Source organism: Embiotoca jacksoni, unplaced genomic scaffold (assembly GCF_022577435.1).
Source record: "Embiotoca jacksoni isolate LCO1_2020_lvr unplaced genomic scaffold, fEmbJac1.0.p SCAF_7, whole genome shotgun sequence".
Classification (NCBI taxonomy): Eukaryota; Metazoa; Chordata; class Actinopteri; family Embiotocidae; genus Embiotoca; species Embiotoca jacksoni.
Genome location: NW_027185425.1, coordinates 4,145,382 through 4,158,434, shown reverse-complemented (window position 1 = coordinate 4,158,434; position 13,053 = coordinate 4,145,382). Strand labels below are relative to the sequence as shown.

At 41.7% G+C, this 13,053-nt stretch overlaps 1 protein-coding gene across 1 annotated transcript; it reads right to left on the bottom strand.

Annotated features, from left to right (window-relative positions):
- Positions 1–339: 339 nt before the first annotated feature.
- Positions 340–12,850, bottom strand: prrt1 (proline-rich transmembrane protein 1). The gene is made up of 4 exons (XM_069176065.1): positions 12,427–12,850; positions 8,319–8,746; positions 6,102–6,293; positions 340–3,512 (listed from the first exon to the last, which is right to left on the bottom strand). The coding sequence occupies exons 1-4, from the start codon at positions 12,443–12,445 to the stop codon at positions 3,336–3,338; spliced, it is 816 nt and encodes a 271-aa protein (XP_069032166.1). The 5' UTR covers positions 12,446–12,850; the 3' UTR covers positions 340–3,335.
- Between the last annotated feature and the right edge of the window lie 203 nt (positions 12,851–13,053).

Below are 13,053 nucleotides of genomic sequence, written 5' to 3'. Positions count from 1 at the left end.
AAAAAAGACATATAAGGCTCTAAAGTCTGATTTAACATGCTTAAAGTGGTTATGCGCATTGTAGCATGGTAAAGGGGGATAATTTTGGTGCCGAAAAATCAGCAGCTGCAGAAAAAAAAACAACCTGCAAGACCTCCTGTGATTCAACAGAAGATAGTGGGAGATACTGTAGTTCATATTCTGACAGAGAGAGGAAAAAAAGAGACGGAGAGGGAGAAAACCGGGGCAACTATAAATAGCATCTCAGTGATGAGGGAGAGAGAGGAGATGCCACAGAGACTGGGAGGATGGAGAGGTGAAAAACAGACCCAAAGAATGAAACGCCGCCTTCAGCAAACGTGCCGTTCACGACCCAAAATTATTTCTTTTATTCATTACTCAAACAACTGAAGTCAGAAACAACCAACGCATGTGCAACACAGCCATGAACATAATCAGAAGAATAAACTCCACGTGTACACAGGTAATTTTTTTGGCTCTTTGAACAAGCAATCAGTCGCATTTACAGGCTGAAAATCCAACAAAGTGAACAGAAAATGAGGAGCGAGTCTCCTGGTCAGCTGCAGTTCGTCCTATCAGAAAGCACACAGGGAGGTCTGCTGCCTAGCGTCAGATAAGCTAGATATGCTGGGAGTGACACACTCACAGCCAGAGCCTTCTGTACAATAATAATACCAAACAGCGCTGTGCGTCACTTACGCTTTCAACACTGAATAGCTCCGTGTTCACGTAACAACAGGGCCTGTGTTTATCAAACGGGGAAGAGGGAAACTCTGGCGCTAAAGCATAAGGTTCATCACTCCTTCTCACCCATTTCAATTTGACATTTTGGCAGGTAGAGGTGAGAACAGCCATCCTAGCTCTGTCCAGATGTGGTCAAATCCACCTACTAGCACCTCTAAAGCTCACTAAGTATCACTAACACGGTATTTCAAAGACCAAAGTGTAAAAAAAAAAAAAACAGTTTCGAGGTACTGGCAGGTGGATTTGGCCTTTGGCCAGGCTAAGTTGTTTCGCTGCAGCTAAATAGTTAGTATACGGACACAAGAGTGGCGTTCATCCTGTCATCCCGCTCCCTGCAAGAAAGCACCTACGCTCCCCAAAATGTTGAACTATAAATTAAAAGCCATCTTTTAAAAACTCTTATATCTTGAAAATTGAATCTTGAATATTATAATACTTTTAAGTTGGTTCACAGATCCTGGACGACTGCAACACAGAAAAACAACTTCATATCATTTCTAATCATAAATAAAATGAGCTGAAGCAACATAATTCAGAATATAGTTTTAGTTTATGCGCAGCTGTTGCTTTTTATAATCACGCCTTTGATAGCTCCAGTTTATTTTTGTTTTTTGACAGTTTTTAGAAGAATAAACTCCTACTTAGATGTGTTTCAATGTATTGGATATTACACATATATAATAATAATAATAATAATGATGATGATAATAATAATAATAATAATAATGATAATAATAATAATAATAATAATGATAATAATAATAAATATGGTATAAACTGTGTTTATACTGTCTCTACTCATGTTCATTGTCAACAAACATATTTTCGTACATTTTAATATCTCTATATAGTCTTTTAAAAATATTCTCATCATAGGGACCAACAGAGAAAAGGGGGGGGGAGCAGAAGAGATATGTCGATAGGTCCAGTAACACATGAGGACAGGAGAAAGACAAAATGAGGGAGACAGGGGGTCAACTCGGGGAGAAAGATTTCATAGAGCGGAAAGTGCTACAATACAGTATAGGCATTAATATTTTTTCTCTCTCTCTCCTATTGAAAACATTCATGTCATAACTCCTGAAACCTCACATAATAGTTCATACCGTAACGTTACAGCCACGTTGCCTCGTACAAACATCAGCACAGCTGCTGTTCAGAGCTTCGTTACATTATGGAAACCATACGCGCACTGGGGAAATCCAGCCTGCAGTGAAACATCATTATAGGAGCCGCACATCTAGCCTTAAATGGAAACGAAATGAGGATGACATGCAGGGTTATGATGCCTCGTACATCTAATGTTGCACTAGTCTCATAAACAGTGTCTGAAAGATTAAATAGCAAGAGGTGTGCAACACAAAGAAGGCTTCTAAAATACTTGCAAAAACAATATTTGCAAATCTAATATTCAAATACTTATCATCTACGGCGTCTCCTTTTCTTCTTTTGACAGTAGCTTGTTTGACGTTTTGAAAAATACTGCAGCACACACTGATAGAAATTTCAGGAAATGTTCCCACGAACAGCCCGGAGACAAAAAAATTTCGCACTAAAAGCCCATCAGCTTAAATTTATATTTATCATGCACTATAAGAACAATGAATGTAAGCAGCTGCGTCATTTCTTCTGGTTACTACAAAGTGCAATATCATGATAGATAAAATATCAAATTCAAGCCAATTCAAAGTGTCAGGTAGCGGCAATAAACTAGAGAAACACTGTAAATCATAGCGGAAATAGTCGATGCATGGGTAAATATCCAATAAATTAATAAATAACAGATTTGAAATAAATCAACAAACATATCATTCAGAAGTTATGTATCATCTCATCCAGGTAAAATGTCCATGTAAGACACAAATCTGAAATAAATACTCTGTTTGGTTACGTTAGACAGTCACTTGGCAGTCCAGTCTCCATTTGGTGTGTTATATATATCAATCAACCCATCAAATCAGTCTCTGTATGCAGCAAAGACACTACTCTGTAAATCAACACTGTTTCAACATGGCACATGTTATGGTTTTAAGGAAAAGAAACGCATGTATATTTGTACTCGTAGGACTAAAATGTGCATTTTTCTATGCTAAAATAAATCTTTTTGAACGTGGTGTGTCAAATTTCCCAGACTGCGAGGGCCCATTTAGGACATTTTGTTGTTCAAATACTTAAAACTGAAACACACAGTGACCTACCCTCTCGTCTAACTACATCAGCGAATGCCATATGAATTAATCAGTGTCAAATGAATTGTTAATGCAAGGAGCTTGGTTTCCCTGCTGCAGCTCATATCCGAGTGTAAATATTAAGCGGTCGCTGTGCTAACAGCATCGCTGGGCCACGTTTGACAGCTGCTTGCATTAGGAATTTGATCATCAGCTGTGACTGGTTGTTTTTGGTCGTCGGTGAGCGTTTGGTGGCAGCGGGTCGGGTCAGAGATGTGTGTGTAGCTGCAATCAGGGGGCCAACAAGCAGAAACAGTTTTGAGTGCATTTTTCAGTGCTCCTATTTCCTCCAAACGACTGTTGAGAGTAGTTAGCTAGCTAATATCATACGCCAATGTTTCCCATCGGGAGATGAGCGTGGAGTTACGGCTCCCAGTCGTCGTCATGGTGCTGCGAGGCGATGATGACCACCACGGTGAGGATGGTGCACAGCACGATGGAGGCGATGCCAACAGCCAGGCTGATGAAGGAGAAGTTGCGTGCCTCTCGGGAGGCTATTTCCGCTGTCACCATGTCCCCTCTGGCTATCGCCGTGCGCACCTAAGTGATGCGGGAGGGGGGTGTGGGGGGTGTGGGAGAGAGGAGGAATTAGAATAAATGTTATGTAACAAGAAGATGCGCGAGTGGGAGCAGGAGAGAGTCTGCAACACCATGAATGGATCAATTTCACTGCAGGACCGACTGCGTGTGCAGAAAGAGGCCAGTCCACACAACATTAACACACTACAGCAACATGTACAGCTCAGACCGGTGGGTCCATGCGCTGTCAGCTCAGCTCAACTCACAGCCAGCTGAGCAGGCCCAGAGGTAAAAATCCATTCTGTCCCGTTGCACTGACAATGGTGCAGTTACGTAATGCGGTCTGTTGAGTGCATGTTGGTCAGCACAGGATGCCATTAGAGATAAACAACTGGCATCACCAGACTCGGCCTTTACATGTCTGATATCACGCTCAGCTCAACAATGTGTGTGAAAGAGTTTAAAAAAAAAAGAAAGAAGCAAACTGTGTCTTTTAATGCTGAAGCTGGAGACATGACGTCAATGAAAATGCAAACTTCAGCCGCAGCAAGAACAAGATGAATTCTCTTTTACTCTCAGATCTAAATCACGGCTCTCGCAGATTCATTTTCTCTCTGCTGTTGACCATTTTTTTCTGATCGTGCATAATTCAAAAGTATTGAGAGTACTCCCTGACGCTCGCCTCTCCATTTACAGCCACAAAAACTTTCATAATTCAGTTTTTTTTTTTCTGCATTATTAAATCTGTAAACACATTTAATTAGGCTACTTCTGTTGTTTTTCAGTGTGTAGTGAGAAGAAGAAAAGAGATACAAAAAAAAAAATTGCATCACATCCTGCCTAAGGGGAAAACGATATTTCCCAACAATCACATGCAGCAGGACAGTCTGTTTGTTTACAGGCATAGATATCTCCACTGTGTTTACACCATTTACAGCCCATTCAAATGAAGGTAATGTTTGTTATAAAGTTTTCATCTTGTCAACAAAGAACATTCACCTGCTGCATTTAAAAAAAAGAACCACAGTTAATTAAAAACTTTTGGGCATTTTACAAGACTCCCTTTTCCACGGAGACCCCGAGGGTGTCACAGCGAGAATTTATTTGAGGACTACTTGTGTGTTTCCTCACAATAACGTTTGTATCTGACCCACAGAGAAAAGCTGCACTGCATGACGGTACAGTCTCCTGTGTTATACTATACTGTGGCTGGTTGTAACGTCAGTGGACCCCAAGCTGTGTCTGTCAGGAACAAATCCGCATCATTACATTTAGAGAGAAAATGAAAGGGGCTGTTTCGAAACAGATTGTCGCTCTGATTGTGGCTTAAAACTTGCGTTTTGGTTGTTACGATTCTGGCTGTGACACATTTGTTTTTAATGGGGGTAACACTGACTACATGCAGCGGATGTGTGTGTGTGTGTGTGTGTGTGTGTGTGTGTGTGTGTGTGTGTGTGTGTGTGTGTGTGTGTGTGTGTGTGTGTGTGTAGTGATGGTTTTGCTGGCTGAGCATCGTATTGAAGCTCATCTACTCCTGACCTCCTGGGGTGTGTTGGTAACATCTCTGTGACAGAAGCAACAACTGGACATGTTCGTTGCACCACAGATCGAACTGCAGTCTGAACAATAACAATAAATCCAACCATACCACAGCCGGGCAGAGCAGCTGCAGCAGGACACTATCAGAGATTCAGCCCCCTTCAAAATGAATGAGCAAATGCATCATGTACAGTGTCACATTATAGCAGCTGCAGAGTCTTTCCCTTAACTGGCAGCTAAACTGGACCGACGCATCGACTGTTCATATGGATCAGAAGGAATGTGATAGTGAAAGGTAACGCAAAAATAATCCAGTAAAAAATTACCTACTTGTGCCTCTGTACTTTTCTAATGGTTGAAACCTAGTTGTGAAAACTATCTTAGAGCATTAGGCTGTTAATATTCTACATTTTTCTTAATGCCAATACATTTGTCCTTCCACCCAGTGCTGCCTGTGTTTCTAAAGCCTGATAGAGCTCATTTCACAGATCTCCACTGTTGTCCTAAAACTACTGAAAACACATCATAGAGCTCTGTTGCATTGAGTGATATGTTCAAAGCAATATAAACTATCCTGCCGCTGTAAAAAATCAGTGTGTCACCAAATGTGTATTGACCCGCAGCTGAAAATAATCCCGACAAAATGCCCTATTTACTCCTGTTTGAGTCATGTTTGCAGAAAACCACAGTGCCCAGCTGTTTCAGGAAATTAACGCACCTTTTTAAAAAATGAAAATATTTACTTGTCACTTGTTTTTAAAGATTTACATAATTAATGTAAATGAATGGGCTTCAGGTCACAGACAGGGCAGACAAGTCTTCTATGGGACAAAAAAAAAAAAATCAACCACAAATTCCATTTGTGATCATATCACTTTTTCTAAAGAGCTCAATGTGACTAAAATAGGATTATTATTTTTTTTTTACCACAGTGTACTTCTAAAAGGGGAAGTCACCTTCTGCAAATGAAATAACTTAAAGGTGGAAATTTACTACAAAGTCTTTGATGAAGGTGATATAATGTTAATGTAAAATGCGGAGATCAAAAAGACACAGCGATGAAGCATTAACCTGCACTGCTTTGATGATCGCAATGATGCCCGTCGGCCAGAAGCAGCACACGGTGGTGAGCACGGCGATGGGCAGGTAGTCGTGCGGCGGCCGGCGGTCCATCAGGGTGATGCTGGGTGGCATTTGCATGGGGTGAATCTGGCCCGGTGGGATCCCTGGGTGGGCTCCTCCGGGCGGCATGTAGGGCTGACCCTGAGCAGAGAGAGAGAGAGAGAGAGAGAGAGAGAGAGAGAGAGAGAGAGAGAGAGAGAGAGAGAGAGAGAGAGAGAGAGAGAGAGAGAGAGAGAGAGAGAGGAGAAGACGGAGAGTGAGTGCTTTTTTGAAATATTAGAGCAACTCACAAAGCACTTACCGCTCAAAAGACACAGGAACAAGGTGTCGTGAGCGAAGAGGAGGACAGCAGCCGGGCAGCAGGATACAGAGCCTGATAGGATTACTGGTGTCAAACAGGGAGCAAGAGGGGGGGGGGAAGACTTTATTTGCATTTTTGAAAGCAGTCGGACAAATTGATTTATATGAATTTTTTATAGTCTGGTTGTCTGGAGCGCTGAAGTTTGGCCTTCAAAGCCAACTAGTACATTTCCATGAGGTTTGCTTTATTACAAACCACCTGCAGTGCTGAGACGTGACTGCCCTCTTGCACTGCATGTTCATTACCATTAGCTGTGAGGCTTGAGAGGAGATACTGGAGCGCATTGTTGCTTTGGGCTTCTCTAAATTAAACTATGTTCGGAGTTGTTTTTTGCATTTTGCTGCAAGTGTGCGTTCTTGTTGAATAAACACAGCTCCAGTTTCCTTGCATGAGCTGTGCCTGTCGTATAGCCTCATCAGATACAGCTCAAATTTATCACTAACCTACCCTATAATTTAAAAAAAAAAAAAAAACGGACATTAATTTGTGTGATCGCAGCGAGCCTGTGAAATGAGCATGCTGCAGTGCAGAGTTTTGCTCTTGATAACATTTTCCTTTTATTCAAATCAACACGCTTGTTGTCCTGCATGTACACAAGAAATGACATTGAGTACTCGGCACAGCTGCATTTTCAGTTGTTGATGATTCGCAATCACTCTCTGGTGCCTCATTTTGCCACTTTGATGTTGGTGCAGGGTGAAGCATGAATGGTTTTATCTACTAATGTACACAGATGTAGCCATAATTCAAAAAAAACAATTACACTCTGCAAAAATAATGAATGCATAAAGGCTACAAATTGGTTCCTATTAATGAGCTGGAGCACAGGCTGCATATTTCTAAGTGGTTATACCAAAGACTGATGTTCCCCTCTCTCAAATGATTTTAGTTCTGTCATAATTTTTTATAACATAACAGAAAGCTCCGAGGCTGCTGCGGAAGCCCTAATGGCTTCATTTGAGTAGTTTTAGAGTCCTGGTAGGTAAAACCCTCAAAGATTTCATGTTAATCTTCTAGTCTTCTCTTGCCACCCCCTCAGATCTCCCAATTCAATGAAGACATTAACTAAAAATAAGAAAAGTTCAAGAAATGTCTACACACAATCTACACATGACTGCTTTTATGCGACAATGTGTGGAATTAGTCTTTATTCTATTGTTTGCTTGTGTGTCTGTTCCTACAAAAATAAGTAAATAAGAGCAGCATCAACCAAGTCCGCGATTTGAAATGTCGCTGCAATTATTTTATCTTCAACCATTTTAACAGAGGTTGTTTCTGCACTCACATCTCATGTCTGTGAAAACAGGAGCATGACAACATGCTACAAATTTATCGCTTAAAAAGTAAAACAGAAATAGAGATGTTATTTTACCAGTTTGTTATTTTTCTGATAATTCCTAAAAGGAGCTTCCTGGACAATTGTGACTAATTATGGGTGAAATAGAGACATTATTTAATTGGTAAATATCCAGCTGATTAATGGAACAGCAGGGGCAGCAATGCTAGCAAATGAAGGATGAAGGATTTTACTTTTACAGAGGGAGCTTCTGTCTCAATTAAACCGAGCTCAACCCACTGAGATAACAGAACACTATCTGTATTTTCACTGTAATTAACATCGAGTGATTTACAGTCGTGGTTTCCGAGGAACTTTCTGGTTAATATATTACAAAACTATCGACTCTTAAAATCAAAATCAGAGCCATAAATCACATGTGCTGGACAGAAATGTTGAGCAGAGATCTGATTTCTGCAGCAGGCTGTTGTCAGACATGTTAAATATTTCAAAGCCGTCTCTGACTCACCGACGCCATAGGGTAGATGGGTACGTAAGCTGTGCAGGGCTGCAGCTGAAGCGGGTAACCTGGGTGGAGGTACCCCACAGGCGGGTGCTGCATGGTGCCTCCGGGGCCCTGGGTCTGGACGGTGTAGCCCTGCGGCGCCCCAGCTGGCCCCATCGGGCCACAGTTGAACTGAGTTTCTTGGAGGTATCCCTCTGAGCCCGGAGGAGGAGGCGGAGGAGGGTAGTTGGGCTGCGTGCCCGGCGCAGGAGGCATGTTGGGGTGCTGGGCCATGTTGGGGTGCTGAGCCATGTTGGGGTGCTGAGCCATGTTGGGGTGCTGAGCCATGTTGGGGTGCTGAGCCATGTTGGGGTGCTGGGCCATGTTGGGGTCTTGCGGGCCGGGCAGGTACGGAGGAGGCTGCATGGTCTGACGGCCAGAGTCATCGAGCCCTAAAAGAGGGAAGGCAGAGGAGGGAGGAGAGATGAGAAAGAGCAGGTATCAGAAATAGAAAGAGCAGAGGAAGAACAATAAAAGAAAGAGATGTAAGTGAGGCATTGTTATCTAACTCGAGCACTGCTACACATGTGACCGCATGTTGAATGTAATATGTCTTATCTCGCCGCTGAGGGGAAAAACAATTACACAGACCTCAGCACGACTTGAAAAAGCCTCCACAAAGCCTGATATTTTCCAACCTGCGCAGTCTAATGATGACAGTGATTGACACTTTCACTCCCAACAAAGGAGAAAAGGCCTTTTTCTCTCCTCCCTTCACAACGATGTTTATTAGCAGTTAGAAACGTGGCATTTCAGAACCTCATCCTGAAGCATCCATCTGCATGTGGACCTTTTTACACTCACACCTCTGCTCCATTTGCGCGTGTTAAACAATGAAAATGACTGATAGGGTGTCGTGTTTTCAAAGCAGGGAGGTGGCTGAGGTAATCCACTGTGACAGGGACATGAGGAGGGAGAAGGAAAACTAAACAAAACAAAAAACCAGGGGAGATGAATGGAGGGCGAGAAGCGGGATGATGCGACGGGACAGAAGAAGAAAAGCAGGAGGCAGTCAGCGAGCGGAGCAGCTGAGTGATGAGGGATGACGACTTGTGCTCGGGGACCGGCTTTACGTAACAAGTCCCCAACTCTGTCACAAGCCGGAAGTGGACCAGAAACAGACGGGGGGGGGGGGGGGGGGGGGGGGGGGGGGAGCGAGCATGAGGGGAAGGGACACCTTTAAAAGGTCATGACGTGACGAGCAGCTCGGCAGGCATGAGAGAAAGTAGACACGTTGGTGTTCATCTGCCCAAGCATGCGACATCTTGGTTATGTGGTCGAGTTTTTCCTTTTGAAAGAGAGTTTTCAGTTGAATCCAGATTAAAAACAGTAAACATGAGACACAATATTGATTTTTAACACCATTTTGAAATAAAGCAGACATTCCCAGAGAAAAAAAAAAGAAAGAACAACCTCATATCAAATCTGAGCTACATGATAGGCAGCAGAAAAATGCACTCAGACACAGTAAGTGGACTAAAACTGATGGATGGACTGAGATCAGGGGTTCATTTAATAACTCGTCATTATTCTGTAAAATGCACTCAATCCTTATAATACGGTAGATATCAGGTAAAATGTACATGTTTTTCAGCAACCTTTGTCTTTTCTGGACGTTCTATTATTTCATCGACAACTAATTTTCTGTTTGTTCGTTACTTTTATGTTCCAAAGGAGGTTTTAATTGAGCGTTATGAATCTGTACATTTCAGAACATTTCGAAGGATTTTTTTTTTTTTATCTGGTTTCGTTTGTTTTAACTTCATACAAAATTACAGATGAAACAGATGCAATTTAATCAGTATCGCTATTTTAAGTTGCTACTTGCCTGCTAGTCGTTGATCCAGTTAGAGGCATCATTTTACTGCCTCTGTGTCAAAAGCAGTCGTGGCCCGAGGCATCATGATTTCGCTTTGCACGTCTGAAAGTACGAGCTTGTACGTCCGTACGTCGTTACGCACGTTATCATGAGGGCAATGTCTCAGGTAGGCCTTGAGGGAATTTCTTCATGTATGGCACAAACGTTCACTTGGACTCAAGGATCAATTGATTGGGTTTCGGTGGCCAAAGGTCAAAGGTCAAAGTCATCATGACCCTGACGTCCATCCCATCTGTCCATACTATAATAATGGTCACTATTTCGGGAATCTTTTCAGAGGGAACGCTTTAAACTTGGCACAAACATTTGTTTAGACTCAAGGATGAAATAATCATAATTCGGTAGATTAAGGTCAAAGGTCAAGGTTGCAGTGACCATACACCCATCCCGTTCTTTTGAACACGAAATCTCAAAAACCGCAAGAGGGTCTTTCTTTAAATCTGGCATTCGTTACAATATTTCAAAGTTTTGTTGATCAATGATCACAACTGAAAATTCTCACAATTACCAAACACATGACAACTAATTACAAATATTGATCATCGCTGCAAAACAGCAACTACACACAGACTTCTCACAATGAAGACATTTTAACCTGGAGCGGCAGGTAAAGCTCAGGTGAAAGCCCACCACTGTGGACGGGATGTGGCAATGGTTTGACCAACTAAACATCATACATCCCTATTTAGGTTATTATCTTTGTTTGACAAGTCAAATCATTGCTCAAAATTACATTTCTACAAATGAGTCTGTTCAGCTACAACAAGCTGCAACAGCAAATTTAATTATTCATAACAATTACATAAAGAGAATTAAAGGCATTATTAATGATGAGAGCTACAGGGGTATTTATAGGGAAGGTAAACTACTTGTGTCGAACTGAATTCAGGTGGATTTGAAGATAATTGGCATTAAATGTGTCTCAGTAACAATCCCAAGAATATTTCATATCGTCTTTGCAGTTGCATCTTCATAAGTAACATTATAATGCCTGAAATAACATTGCACTGTATTTTATTTCATTTCATAGCACCTTACACTTTACATCCACCCCAAGCTGTATTTATTTATTTTATTGTATTTGCTTTTGTGGAAATAGTTTGTGTGTGTGTGTGTGTTTATTTATTGCTCTTATTTTTTTCCCTAAAATAATTATTTTTATCGATCTTATTTTATGTATATGTATTTGTAAATGTGTTCTTATTGTGTGCACCTTTTTGGGTTTCTACGCTGCTGTGACGACTAAATTTCCCCACTGTGGGATTAAAAAAAAGTCTAAGTCTATTAAAGGGCTGCAGTCCTTTAATCTGCATTAGTGCATGTTGCTGTCCATCCATTGTTTAGTTAAAGCAACACAGATCTGTTGAACACAGGAGACACCCTTCACGTTTACAGTCCAAACTGCATCCTACTGCTCTTTACAGCCCCCTCAGTGGGTTCAAATGTCATCATCAGCTTTATTTGATTTTGATTTTAATTTGATTTTCCTGACTGTGAAGCTGCAGCTCATTTAGAGTTTGAGCTCCATCTACAGTTGATGTTTTAACATCCTCAAAGAGTAAAAAACTGGACATTTCTTTAGTGCAACAGAGGTTGAAGATTATTAGGCTATTAAAGGCTGTGAAACACGCGCAAGTATAAGCGTGCACGCGCAAAGGACACCCACATCATATCTATAGTCAGGGGAGATGTACGTAGGCCTGTGCGTAATGATCATAATGAGACACATACTGTATGTAGAGGAAAAAAAAGGGAACAGTGAGTCCATTCAATTTAACATAAAGCTCCCTTGTAAGAAAATATTTACATTTAGGCTGAAAATAACTCAAATCGGGATTAAATTCTCGGTTTGAGGCAGAAATGTAATCACAAAAAGTCGGAGAATGTCACTTTAAACTCTCCACGGACATAAAATGAGGCCCTGCGGTGATTTTTCTCCCCAAGCTGCACCCACACAGCGGTGCATCATCTTACAGAAACAGCGCTGTGCAGAGAAACAGCGGATGGAGATGTTGACAAGCGGGGCAGCTGGGAAAAATGCAGATGACAGGAAAAAAAAAAAAGAAGAAGAAAAAAAAAGAAAGAGATCCCGTTGATCAAACGAACGATGACCACTTAACAAAACAAAAACAAAAACACACATCCCACTTACTCTGGCTAATTTAGGCAATTAAGACAAAGAAAATGCCTCACCGTGTTTTTCAGACGACATGCCTTCCGATCTTCAGTCCTCCTCCTTTGATCGGCTGTATTTTTTTTACTCCAGCTGGTGGTGAAAATCCCTCCTTTTTCGTGCGCGATGATGCAGACTTTTTTTTTTTTTTTTTTTTATTTCAAACGTGTGCAACCCATCCTCAGGAAGTCTTCATCTTAAAAACACCCACGTTTGTTTTTTTTTTGAAAATGACAACTTCAGGTGTTTTTAAACTGAAGCCGGCTCAGGTCTGTTCTGTATCCCTGCCTCTCCCCTCCCTCTCCCTCTCTCTCTCTCTCTCTCTCTCTCCTCTCTTTCTCTCTCTCTCTCTCTCTCTCTCTCTCTCTGTGGCTGGTAGTCTAATAAGGTTTCTCCACTAACGCGTCGCCCTACATTGAATTAATGAGACACAAAGCTATCGTTGTCTTAAAGCGACAGCCCGGACTGGGAAAAAGGCACAGGCACTCGGCTGGAACATCCCATCACGGCGCAGCACAGAGAGCAGTTTTCTGAATTAGGTGGGTCTCTCTCCTTGCGTGACATTTCACAACCTCAGTTTTGACCTCTCAAAATGTCAAATGATTTTTCTGACAGAGTTTTTTTTTTTTTTTTTTTGCTTCATGCCG

Bases quoted from the DNA above. Each gene is read 5' to 3' on its own strand.
- prrt1 (XM_069176065.1), bottom strand. The intron at 6,294-8,318 runs GTGAGTCAGAGA...CTCTCTGCTCAG, and splicing joins CCATCTACCCTATGGCGTCG to GGTCAGCCCTACATGCCGCC. The intron at 3,513-6,101 runs GTTAATGCTTCA...CGCATCACTTAG, and splicing joins CGATCATCAAAGCAGTGCAG to GTGCGCACGGCGATAGCCAG.